The 12,615-nt window shown below is 40.0% G+C and overlaps 1 protein-coding gene across 4 annotated transcripts in view; it reads left to right on the top strand.

Annotated features, from left to right (window-relative positions):
* The window catches only part of cabin1 (calcineurin binding protein 1), a 41,570-nt gene that overhangs the window by 14,448 nt on the left and 14,507 nt on the right, over positions 1-12,615 (top strand). For 2 of the 4 annotated variants that reach the window (XM_077561252.1, XM_077561249.1), the window contains exons 28-33: positions 636-701; positions 1,223-1,402; positions 2,556-2,950; positions 3,682-3,795; positions 11,680-11,843; positions 11,960-12,056. In XM_077561252.1, coding sequence (XP_077417378.1) covers positions 636-701; positions 1,223-1,402; positions 2,556-2,950; positions 3,682-3,795; positions 11,680-11,843; positions 11,960-12,056 — 1,016 coding nt within the window. The remainder of the gene's footprint in view (positions 1-635; positions 702-1,222; positions 1,403-2,555; positions 2,951-3,681; positions 3,796-11,679; positions 11,844-11,959; positions 12,057-12,615) is intronic. The other 2 variants (XM_077561253.1, XM_077561250.1) reach the window with 1 other exon arrangement.

Below are 12,615 nucleotides of genomic sequence, written 5' to 3'. Positions count from 1 at the left end.
AAAGAAAGCCCAAGACAGTTGAACAGTTAGAGAGACGCGTGTTAGACAAGAATGGGACAGCGTTCCTATTTCTAAACTTGAGAAACTTGTCTCCTCGATCCCCAGACGTTTGCACACTGTTGTAAGAAGAAGAGGGGATGCCTCACAGTGGTGAAAATGGCTTTGTCCCAACTTTTTTTTTTACATTTGTTGACACCATGGAATTTATAATCAACATAGTTTTCCCTTAAAATGATACAGTTTAAACTTTTGACCTGTTCTATTCTGAATAAAATATTACATTTTGGCACTTCCAAAATGCCAAATTACATTCAGTTTTTATTCACAATTTGTATAGTGTCCCAACTTTTTGGGAATTGGGTTTGTAGATGGTTCAGGCTCACTAGACAAAAGGTAAAGCTACATTATTGTCTAAGGATAAGAATACCTTTATTGTCATTGTTGCAACAAAGAAATAATTAATGTATTGTCTGAATTGGGTTCTACAAGGGGATTGGCTTTTATGCCCCTATTTTTCAAAAATGTGTTGTTTATTTTGTAACCAACCTGCATTTTAAATGTAATGTATAAAATGCATTCAGAGGTACAGTTCTGCTTGATATTGTTGTAAAACCAGCTCCCCATATCTTCAACAGCCTCACCAGAGTTTGACCATGATTACTGCTTGCCCAGGTCTTCAATGTGGCTGGCGTCCCTGAATGGTACTGCTCTTCAAACCCACCAAACTCTCTTAGAGGCTATGTCTTCAGTCAGAAAACAGCTCTGTAATGAAGTGCATTCTTAACAGAGGCACCCATTTGCACAGTTCTAACTTCAAACACTCACCTTTATAAGATGTTAATCTTTTGGAAATTCCCGTGTGTGTGTTATCCTCCACTCCTCATTTGGCTATCTACAGTTCTCTGCCAATGATTCTCCATATCTCTAATAACAATTTAGGGGAACTCTGACATCGTTTTGGTCTCCTACCCAAACTATCCAACCCTGCCCACCCTACCTAACACTCCTTGTGTTATTGTGATTACTTTAAGTTTGTGTGACTCCCTTTGGACTTTAGGTCATCAATATCTTGAGACAATATACAGTATAGTACGCTTGAACTAAAGACCCATATATAGCTAACTTTTAGACAAAATTAACTGGAAATACTTTTTCATGATTTTCCTTAGATCCACAGCCATTCAACTGATGAAATAACTTTTGTTGTTTCTTGTTTTGGCAGAACGCAGTCAGGACAGCGAGGTGGTGATGCTTTCTGACTCCAACTCCACCCAGGATGCTTTCACCGATCCCACCAGCTCACAAGACAGTAACCACAAACCTGCCTGCGGGAAAGTCAGTTCTTCATCGTCAGAGAGCACAACGCCTGTGAAGGAAGGACAGCCTGCATCCGAGGACACAGGTATGGGCAGGACTCGGATACTGACGGTGACTACATTATTTGTAGCCTGAAGGAAATGTCAAAACATCATTTTAAAATGTCACTGTATGTCATCAATATGCATGTACCTGTCATCTTTTTGGGGGGGTAAATATTTTTCCTTCCATCTCACCGCTGTAGTTATCCCGAATTAGGGTGTTACAGGCAGTCTTCATTAAGGCTGAGTGTCGATCCCTAATTTCCTCAATCAATTCTATTTTGATCCACAAGAGTTCAGTTTGATTCAATTTAGATTTTTCCCAATTTGAATCACTTCATTCCGATACTAATTAATTCATTATAGGACATAAAACATTTTTTAATATCAAGGACATGTTAAAAACTCCACAAACGTTTCATTGCAAATTACATTTTGCTGAGGCAGTACCTGGTTAAATGATTTATTTTATTAATTAAAGTAGCACCAATTATAATCACTTAAATTTTACACAAACATTGACATCAGCAAGGATAAGATGAAAATATTTTCACAATTCTAATTCAATCATTGTAAATATGAATTAAAAAGATTCTGATTTGTCTTAAAGTGCAATAAGTCAAGTCTTTCATAAATGTAAGAAAATACTTTTAAAGGATCATTGTGCAGTTTTGTCACTTTTTTACTCACAACTGTCACTTCTGGCCCAAATTGTAACTGCAGCATCTGTGTCAGGCTCGTTTATGGTGCACGTGCGACAGCCACAGTTGACAAACGAAGACATGACTTTAAATGCCCCTCCCCTCACCAAAGAAACTGAATAAATAAAGGGAAGATAAAAGCTGATAGGTGCAGTCAGAGTAAAACAGTCAGCGCTCTTCGTACTCATCTGGGCGTTGGTGGAGCATGCATGATGTAAAAAAAAAAAAAAGCTTTAATATTACCTTTATAAACGGCACAAAGCACCTTTAAATTAATGTGAACAGTACATTTCAAGAAAACAGTAAGATAAAAAAAAGGCCTTTAAAATTCTATTTTTAGAAAAAAATTTATGGTAAGTAGAGATATTAAGATAATCGATTCATTATTTTATGAATCGATAGGCTCAAAAAGGAAAATTGATTCAATATCAATTATTCAAATTTTTTAAAACCCAGCCCAAGTCTTCAGTGATGTCTTTGCTTCTTCCTACTTTAGAATCACATGGAGATCGGACTGTCCCCCAGACAGAGGAAAATCTAGTTGAGGAAATCGTGGAAATGGTGGTGGTGACCCTCCCTGAGGCTTCAACTCCCAAAATCTCTGCGGATAGCTGCCTTCCGCCTGTGCTTGTACCAGCCACTCCTCCAAAAGCAGCTTCCTCCCAACAGCCTGCTTCTCAAACCCCAGCCAACGAAAGCAAGAAGAAGCCAGAGCCTCCCGCTGAGGTCATTGAGGTGCCCAAGGCCCTGCCTGCAGAACACGCTGACCAGAAAAGAATGCTGGTGGAAATGTGCGTGCGCTCGCTTTCCCTCTGCCTTGGACGGTTCCCTCAACACTATAAGAGTCTCTACCGCCTGGCTTTCTTTTACACCAACAGCAAAACCCACCAGGTCAGTCCACCTCCGTTACCTTATGTCGACTAATGACATACTGCTTGACATGCTGCACTAATAAGAAAGTGACCGCAACACAGTATGCAATTAAGCTTAAGCCTCAAACATCTAATCAGTACTCGTAGTATTTGATACGTCAGGTGAGGCCTATAGCAATTATGGTGGTAAACATAGTAATAGTAACAATGGCAGCTGCGATGACTGCTTCATTTCTCCACTCAACTTCTCTTGTTTGCATTATATTTCATTCATTGCATATTGGTTGCTGATGAAGACTGTGAGCTCCAAAGCTCTGTGGGTAGAGGTATGCGTGGGTTGAGAATCATGTTTTTTCAGCCAGTTTGGCACAGAGATGCTCTGCTTAGCGATACTGTAGGGGCATCTTTCTGTCAGTTCTCTCATCCATTGTAATGGAGGCTATGTCTCCCCTAACACATAAAGACGGGGGTGGTTGTTTTTAACGTTATAACATTTTGAAATATATTTTTCACCTCATAGCTCTCTGCATCTCAGGTTTCAAGGTTGTGAAAAAGAGTGTGGGCTTACCTGATTATAAATGAGCAGCATTTAGATTGTAGCCGATGTTTACACAACATGCAAGCAAATGTCCTTTTTTTTTTTTTTTATCACATCAATATATTGTGATCATGGAAGGTGATCTGTATGATGATAGTATATTAAAATGTCGATGTGTGTGTTTTTATTAATTAATTTATTTATTAAAACAGAACCTCCAGTGGGCCCGGGATGTGTTGCTAGGAAGCAGTGTCCCATGGCAACAACAGAAGCACATGCCTGCACAAGGACTCTTCTGTGAAAGAAACAAGACAAACCTGTTCAATGTAAGTTCAGTTCACATTTCCTCTTATGTTGTTTTTCCCGTGTCAATTCATCGCCGTACTTTTTGTTGTTGTTGTAAATTCTAGTTATCACTGGATCTTTTAACATTCATCTATATAAATAGCAAGCTCGTACGTAAACACTCAGAATAAATAGTTTCATCATGGTCAGTTTTTAACTGATACAGATATTCATTTAACTGCACTGAATCTTCATGAGACACTCTTTATATATTTCAGTTACTCAATTTAGCTACATGAGAAGGGCAAAATATTCAAAACACCTCTCAATCTGATCCAAGCAAAAACCTCATTTCTGAGTGAATGAGTACCTTTCTGCTACATTGGATAAAAAGTCAACAACCCTTTTTTATTTTTAAGAGGTTTATAAAGATTTTTTTTTTTATCCACTCACTGTAGATTATCTTTGGTGAACTAATTTGTACGTTCAATAGCAAATATCACACACAAATTACACCACTGATTTCTGTAAAACCTTGTGGAAGGGTGTCCTGGAAGATTTTCAAATCAGTGAAATGATTTTGACATTTCACCATTACAATCCACTTGCATGGCTGCCAGGTGTTGTTAGTGATCCTCCAGATCGAACCGATGGCGCAGTGGTGAACTGCCCAACAGAAAGTGTTTTTTTTTCTCTCAATCAAACAAGGCAGGCAGACTGAGCAGTGAGCACCATCCTAGTTATCTTCATCCTAAAATGGATTTTCCTCGTGCAGCTCTCGTGTTGAATCTCATTAGGTTGCGCAGGTGCGTCCAATGCAGCATCAGCTGCATGTAACGCAACGCTCATGTTTGCAGCTCAGTCGCAATCTCAAGGGACGAGCTTGTGAAGCACCGATGTGTGTCCTGACAATTTGTTGCTAATGATGTGCTCGTCGTGTGTTTGCTGTGAGTGGAGTGCAGTATTGGCATATCATTAGATTTACTCTTTTTTTTTTTTTTTTTACACCCGTGGCTCACGTTAATTCAATTGGCTGATCAGAATCCTGGCCTGAAAACACATAATAAGCAGCTCCATAAATGGAATTTCTCAGTAGGTGTTTGGTGAATGATGTGTCTTCACAAGACTTGTGTTGCCTTCCCATGGAGTTTGCGTCTATTATCTGTTCTTTTGCCACTGATTTGAAGGAGGTGGAGAAACGGCTTGCGTTTTGATTTGTTCCTGCTTACTTATTGCCTCATAATGTTAATAATGCAAGCTCATAAGTCTGTGTCTTATACCCATCAGCTGTTTGCAATTTCTGTTATCCTGTACATAGTAGTGTGCACTGTAGATCTCAAACCGTTTCTGGTGACAGATTGCAGATAGGCGATGTGGGCCATGGCTGAACAGGAGCTCTGCAGTGAGCTCGCTCCCATTGGGTTCTCACAGAGTCCCTTTTGGAAGCAAACCTGTCATCCTAGTATGCCAACTGTCAAAGCTTTAGTTTTTCTCTTTCAAAGCAAGCACCATCATGAGACATTCTCTCCTGAATGATTGCAAATACGTTTTCTTGACGTTTTCACTGAATTGAGTGGGTAGGAGTAACCTGATCTTTATCTTAAGCATTTAGTTTCCTCACTGTCGTGAGGGATGAGGAACCTGTGCAAAAGGATTAGAAGCCATTCTCCAGCACTGACTTTGTGCTTTGTTGATATGGAAGTCAATATTGTGGCTAGCTTCTCTTAAAGTACATCTGTACTTATGTCAGTATGGCTTTACAGAGTCCTTTCGTTTCTGTGTTTTAAGAACACACATGTCTTGTTAAAATCGTCTCTCTGGTCACTGAAACATCAAAGTAATTTACAACAACTGCCACTAATTCACAAACCCAGCATGGCGCACAACATATGATATCTTTGAGGCGAGGTGACATGACTGTTGAGTTTCCAATTTAGGTCACTATGCCCCACTTTTCCCGCTTGCTATGACTGGACTGCACTATTGTGACTCAGTCTGACAAACTAGTTCCGTTTAGAAAGTATGCTGGTGACAAAATTTACCAAATAGGTGTGGTTGGAATTGTCCATGCATTTTGATCTTAAAACGAAGGGCACATGCACCAGGGCTGTATAAAATTCAGAAATGAATTGAGAATGACCCCTAAATTGTAATTCAATTTTTGAATTGAGGTGGCAAACAGGAAGCAGAATCACAATTCAAATTCAAATTGCAGGAAGTAGAATTGAAATTCAAAGAAATTCATGATCAAAATGAATGCGTATTTAAAGAGCAACTCAACACCAAGTATAAATGTGTGTCTGCTAATGCTGTCTACATGTCCTGGTCATTATTTTGACATTTGAGTGCATGCTTGTTTGTTGAAAGCTTGATTTTGGGACATAAACCATCTGTGTGGCGCCATCTTCAACTTAAACACTGGGAGGGATAAACATAATTTGGCTGTCCCGTTCTACCCATGTCACTTCCCTGAATCTGACGTAGAATTTACCGGTATATATGAGTCCGTGTCTGCCACCCACTGGCTCGGTCTTGAACACGCCTCGTTACAACGCGATCTTAACGAGTTGGAGTTGGAATTGTAGCGTTTGTGAACATCTTTATATCAATTTTCAGGTATGGGTTTTATTAGCATAGCATTTGGTTAGTTTATTTAACATAGCATAGCTTGTGGTACTATAGAAATTATTTAGATCGGAGTTTTCACTGTTGCTGTCAATCACAGCCAGACCACGTCCCACCCTCTCCCCCTCTCGCAAGCCCAATGGTACTCTAAGCAATGCCTCCTTTGAATGCTGTTTTCAAATTTTAGTGAGGAGTAGAGCAAGAGTCTGGTTGAGGGTGAGTTACACGTAAACAATGAAGCTTTGCTGTATATAAACCCATTTACAACATTAATTTGTTACAAATTTTATTGTAAGGACTTTGTTTGTTTGTTTTGTTTGTTGAACATATAAACCAGCAACAGAAATTAAAATAAGAAGTTTTAAAAGAAAAGTTTTTGTTTTTTTTACATACATAATCATCATTAAGCACAGCTTTCATGTTCAAAATGGAGTAGGAAAAAATAAAAAACTACCCCCTTACAAAAGAAAACAAACAAACAGACTTACACATAAACAGCTGCACTTATACGTGCATAGATATGCCAACAGTATTGTACATTTAGTTGATAAGCAAACATTTTTACAGATATATATATATATATGTATGCATACTATAGTAAATAGCAAAGTGCAGTACTGTGTTTGTTTGTTTTTATTAACATTAAAATCTACTCAGATCAAACAGATAATTACAATTGCAAAAACGTTAAAATTGTTAGATATGCTGAAGCACTTTATTTCCCCAAAATACCTTGCGTCTTTAAAATGGCTGCCCAAACATTTTGGACATTTTGCTCAGAGCCATACTACTGTCTCATTCTCACTGATATGTGATAAGAATGAGTTTCTCTGAAGTACATTGAATTCAGTTCTGCTTCCTGTAATTTGAATTTGAATTCAATTGAACATCCTGTGGGGTGGATTCAAATGCAAATTCATCCATTTCATTGAATGTAGTTCTGAAATTTTGAATTGTGCACAGCCGTGATGTTCATTGTTCACTAAATTGTTTGCTACTATGCTTCTACCAAATTGTTCAAAATATGACAGATAGGATGGATTTGAAATGCAGCAATATAGTGCATCACTTGTTGGTGAGCCCTCTAACTCATCTTAACTGCTTTTTATCATACCATCAATGTGTTTTGGTAAATTATTCTAACAGCATTGTTGAATTATGTTTGTCGTCATCATCACAATACTAGCGGTGTGGTGATATTGAGCCATCAGCCCTGCCTGCTCACATTTGATTCAGTTGTGACAAGTCTTTACGCATCTGCACTTCCACTCCCAGTATGTGCGCACACACACACACGCGCGCGACTTAAATACTCCACCCACATGAGCATTTAGCCTCTGTGAAACACCAAATAAAGTGTGTGTCTTTCCGCCCCCATTTCCAACACAAATGTCAATCTGATAGCATCTCTCTCAAGCAAGATGATGACAGCTTCACGTAAACGTTCCTAATAGGAGGACCTTAACTGTAAAAAAAAAAAATATTGTGATAATGTTCCACGGAGCAGTTACCCTTGAATTACTTCCCTCAGTTTGACGTATGACTCAAACGTTTGTGTGTTGAGTTGCGCAGTGTGGTGTTTGTAGGTGGAGCTCCACTCAGGAGAAGCGTGTTTTCTTTCTTAAGGGAGCAGTATTGGACAGTGAAAACATTTCTCTCATGTTTTGATTTGCATGTTCGCTGTCAGTAGAGATTCCGCTGCCTCTGTTGGCTTTGTTCGGTTCAGCTTGACCTTTTCCAGCACTTTTTCCCCACTCCGCTCACAGGAAGCAGGATAAACAAGGTTATGCATGTGTAGTGTGTTTATGGTGGCCATCTGGAGAGACACAGTCAGTGTTGAAAGGAAACAGGTGAGGGCTCCCAGTTGAGGAAATGTTATGTATGCTGTGAATTCTTGCCTCTTTTGTAGTTTTTTTTCTTCCTCACACGGTTAGTAAGGAGTTTGTTTACACAAACCTGTTCTTTGCCTTTCATGGTGTGCCAAGCTTTACAGCGTGCACTTATGCATTACTGTCGTAGCACTCAATTCCTTTTTCAGCCAGTTTATGTTCTCATGTTCTTTTCCTGTTGCTCTGGCTTCGGCATGATCATGCTCTGCCCCTCCCCCTGGCTGTTATTCGCTCCACTCATCTCCTCTCCGTGTAGCTCTTGTTCAGCTTCCTCATTACTCTCTCACTCTTCTGTTTGTGTGGGTGTGCATTAATAGGCGGGACTTTCCGCGGCTCGTGTGTGATTGGCTGGCACGGACCTACAAGGGCTGGCTGTGCACTGTGCAAGAGAAAAGCACGGGAGGAGGAGGGGGGGAGAGAACTCCAGCAGGCTGGGGTCAGGGGAGAGTGGAGATGGAGTGCGTGGGTGTTTTTGTTTTGAGATGGCAGGAGAGGAACGAGTCTCCTGGTCTGTCAGCGGTATCGTCAGCTCATGGGCCCTGACTTAAGTGCTGGCGACCGTTCTCGTTTTCTTCCTCTGTTCCTCTTCTGCTGTGTACAGCTGAGCTTCCCGCTTTTCCTCCCCTGCAGCCCACCCCTTGCTCTCTGAACATGAGCTTCTATTAGGGTGGAGGCGCTGCCAGGGATGTCGCTGCTACCGCCTGCAAGAATCCTTTAAAAAAAAAAAAATACCGGCATAGGAAATGAGGAATAGCCTTCTTTGGTGATGGTGAGTTGCTTTCTGTCAGACTTTTGGAATCACTGAGTACGTAGTTATGGTGTTTTGTGAGACTTTCGACTTGTGATAAGCGGATGCAGGGCAAATATGTCAAAATGTCGTGATAGCTCAAGATGACGAATAGTACCACGCACCTGCCAATTGTTTGGCACATTGGCAGGTAACAGCCATCTTGGTTTAAAAACAGAATTTCCTCCTCAAGTTACACATTGCTGGCATACGGAATGTTGATGTCGTGATTGCTAAATTGCAGCAAATGCCACTGGTTGCTTGGAGTCACATGACCACCCAACTTTTCTCTTGCAACTTGTACCAGATAATGGTTTGAGTCTGTGCTATTATGTTATTCATGTTGAAACGTGTAACAAGGAAGATGTGACAAGACGTGCGAAAGTATGTGTTGTGACTCACACATTCGCAAAGCTTAAGGCTTGGTTACTCTACATCTCATTTTTGTCACGCTCACACAGTTGTTGCTTTTAATATATACCATTGTGCTTGAAAGTTTACATACCCTGGGGTATGTAAACTTTTGAGCGTACTGTATGGTGAGAAAAGGGCTTAAAAGAATACTTGACTCATTGAGCCATTTCTAGCAGTAAGAAGATAATATTTTGCCCAGTATTAATTTGATAACTTAATTACATTAATTAAATGTACAATTGATAAATGTACAATTAATAACTTTAAAAACAAATTTTTCCACTTGCTGTCGACTGAAGATCACCTGTCCTGAGGAAATAGGTAACGACCAATCACGGCTCACCTGTTTTCTGGAATTGGTCAGGAAGCTGAGCATGATTGGTCATTACCTGTTTCCTGAGCACAGGTGATGTCGTCTTCAGTGGACAGTAAGTGGCAAAATTGAGTTTTTAAAGGTATTATTTGTTCATAGAAAGATAATGAAGTTATCACATTAATTGCAGACAAAATATTATCTTCCTACGGTTGGAAATGGCTCAATGAGTCAAGTAACTCTTTAATGCCTATAAAACCCCAAATATGTGGCAATTGTTATGATATTTCCAGAGGTTGGAGTTGACATGACTAGAGATGTGCATGTCAATTTTGGTGATGATTCATCGCATTTTTGTGTCACTAAGCAACATTTAGCTTTTGTACATTTACCATTGTGTTCATAAGTTTACAAACCCCAAGCATGACTTACTATTCAGAACCATTTCTACACACTATTCGTGTTTTCTTCAGTCTCCGCCTGTCTCATTGTTGTGTGTTAGATATACAATATTGACCACAACAGAGCTGCCCCTCCACTCACACTGGTTATATTTTCTCTGGAAAAAAAAGATGCTCATAATCATTTCACTCTTACAAATCTGCCTTAGCTGTTGTGCTACAGAATAATCTGCATAAAGCCATGGCTTTGCATTCCGCAAAATAGATTTGCGTTGATGATGGGTTGATGCCTCTTTGAACAATCCTCATCCATTAGAGATGCTGCTCAAAGTGTCCTTAGCATACTTTTACTCTGTGTGCTTGTAATCTGAGCAGGGAAACATTTACCATGCACATCTTGATTCTATCTATCTATATAAATATATATATATATACTGTATATATATATATATATAAAGGCTACAGCCTTGGGAAATGTTGTTGATATCACATATTCAATTCTATATTATTGGTTGATGCACTAAAGAATGTGTGAAAAATAAATTAGTCATGATATTCACACATTATCGTTTGATAGGTTTCCCTCGTCGTGCTTTCACGCTTCATTTGCCTCCAGAGTCTTGGAAAACGCCATCTGACCATCTGGAGCTGTGTGTTCAGAGGACCATCAGGCTTCCGAGTGCTCCATGAGCTGATAGAGCCATCTCATTTGTTGGGTTCCATCCTGATACGATCATCTTTGTTTTGTCTTGCGCACATTTTGGGCTGCCAGAAAGTGCACTCTGCGCAGCGTGCTTCCTTACTGTAACCTAGGCCCGCCATCTGCACTTCAAAAATTGTGTTAGATAGAAGTTGGCCCATGTTGGCTGGCGAGCAGACACGTGCTTGCTGAAAAGGTGCATTCGTCCACCAAGGGAGCCGTCACGCCTTGTGCGGAGAAAGGCCTCTGTTTGTTGGCCGCCATTCTGAGGCTGTGTTGCGCTGCTTGGCCACAACTGAGAACTAATGAGGCTTCCTATCATGTGTGCCCAGAGAAAACACTCTGTTCCTCCCTCCCCACCTCCTACATGTCCAGGCAGCCTGCAAGATCTCCCCTGCAGCCTCTTCACCCCTCATTAGTGCCTCTTTGAATGCCATGTTTTTCACTCTCACTTAATTCTGTTACTTTCTGCTCTGTTGCATCTTTCCCGTCAAATATTCTGCTTGCTAATTGTTTCCTTACAGTGTAAGAAAACAATTAGCAAGCAGAATATTTATTCATATTTGTATAGACTTTGCGAAGTATAGTGTTGAGTGTAAGGCTTACACGCAACAGTATACCCCGCCGTGTCTATCGGTTTTCTTACATATAGTAGAACCACTAGTTGCATCGAGGAAACTCCATTTGTTCCTTGTTTATGCCCACTGTTTTCAAATAAAGCTGCAGTTTGTCAAACAAAACAATTGTTATTTTTAGCACAGTCACATATTACTGCTCTTTTTTTCTTCACCCGCAGGGCATCTGGCGTATTCCAGTAGATGAGATTGATCGCCCAGGAAGTTTTGCATCTCATATGAACCGATCCATTGTCCTCTTGCTGGAGGTGCTATCACAGCTTAAAGATCACGACACCTTGCTAAAAGTGTCTTTCATGCTGCAGAGAACCCCTGACCAGGGAAAGTAAGAGCCCATTTCCTGTAGCACTGCTGTGTTTGTTATAGACTTAATGCTCATGCATTTCTTTTGTCATCCCTCCTTCCCACTCACTTCCTTCTCTCCTCTTTGAATCCATCAAGGAAATATTTACGTGATGTTGATCGCCAGGTTTTGGCCAAGAGAGCCTTTTTCCTAAATGTAAAAGTCCTGGAGGACAATCTGAACAGTCTCACTGGGGTAAGAAAGTACGCCTTGCTGTATTTCCTTAACTCATTTGCTCCTAAAAAACATATAAACACGTTGTATTTTAAATATTACCATGCTCCAAAAGACGTATTTATATGTTTAAAAAAAAAAAATTATGCTAGAGCATACACAAGGCTTTGACTCAGCCTCTGAACCGAAGAGAATGCTTGAAATAATTGTAGTTATTACAAAAACGGCCAGAAGGTGGCAACAGAGTATAAGAGATCAACCAGGGCCATGTTGCAAAAAGCTCTTCCCCCCACTGTTCTAAACAGATTTGTGAATAATGATGAAATTTAACTATATTCTAATGCTAATTGCTGCAAAACGGAAACAAATAGAAATTTACTTTTTTTTCCTGATGAAAGAAGAGACTCTAATCTTTCTTTTGGTAGGTTCCATGTTTTTATAGCAATCGAACACAATATTCTGTGGGCCTTGCAAAATCAGTCAAAATCCAGTAAAACTGCCAGGAGCGAAGGGGGTTCCTTCAGTAAAAATGGCTGGGAGTGAATGAGTTAAAGGAGAAGTCAACCCAAAAAAAGGTTTC

The sequence above is a fragment of the Vanacampus margaritifer genome, chromosome 3 (genome assembly GCF_051991255.1).
Source record: "Vanacampus margaritifer isolate UIUO_Vmar chromosome 3, RoL_Vmar_1.0, whole genome shotgun sequence".
Taxonomy (NCBI): Eukaryota; Metazoa; Chordata; class Actinopteri; order Syngnathiformes; family Syngnathidae; genus Vanacampus; species Vanacampus margaritifer.
The sequence above is the reverse complement of the archived record's forward strand: the minus strand, read 5'-3'. Positions and strand labels throughout refer to the sequence as shown.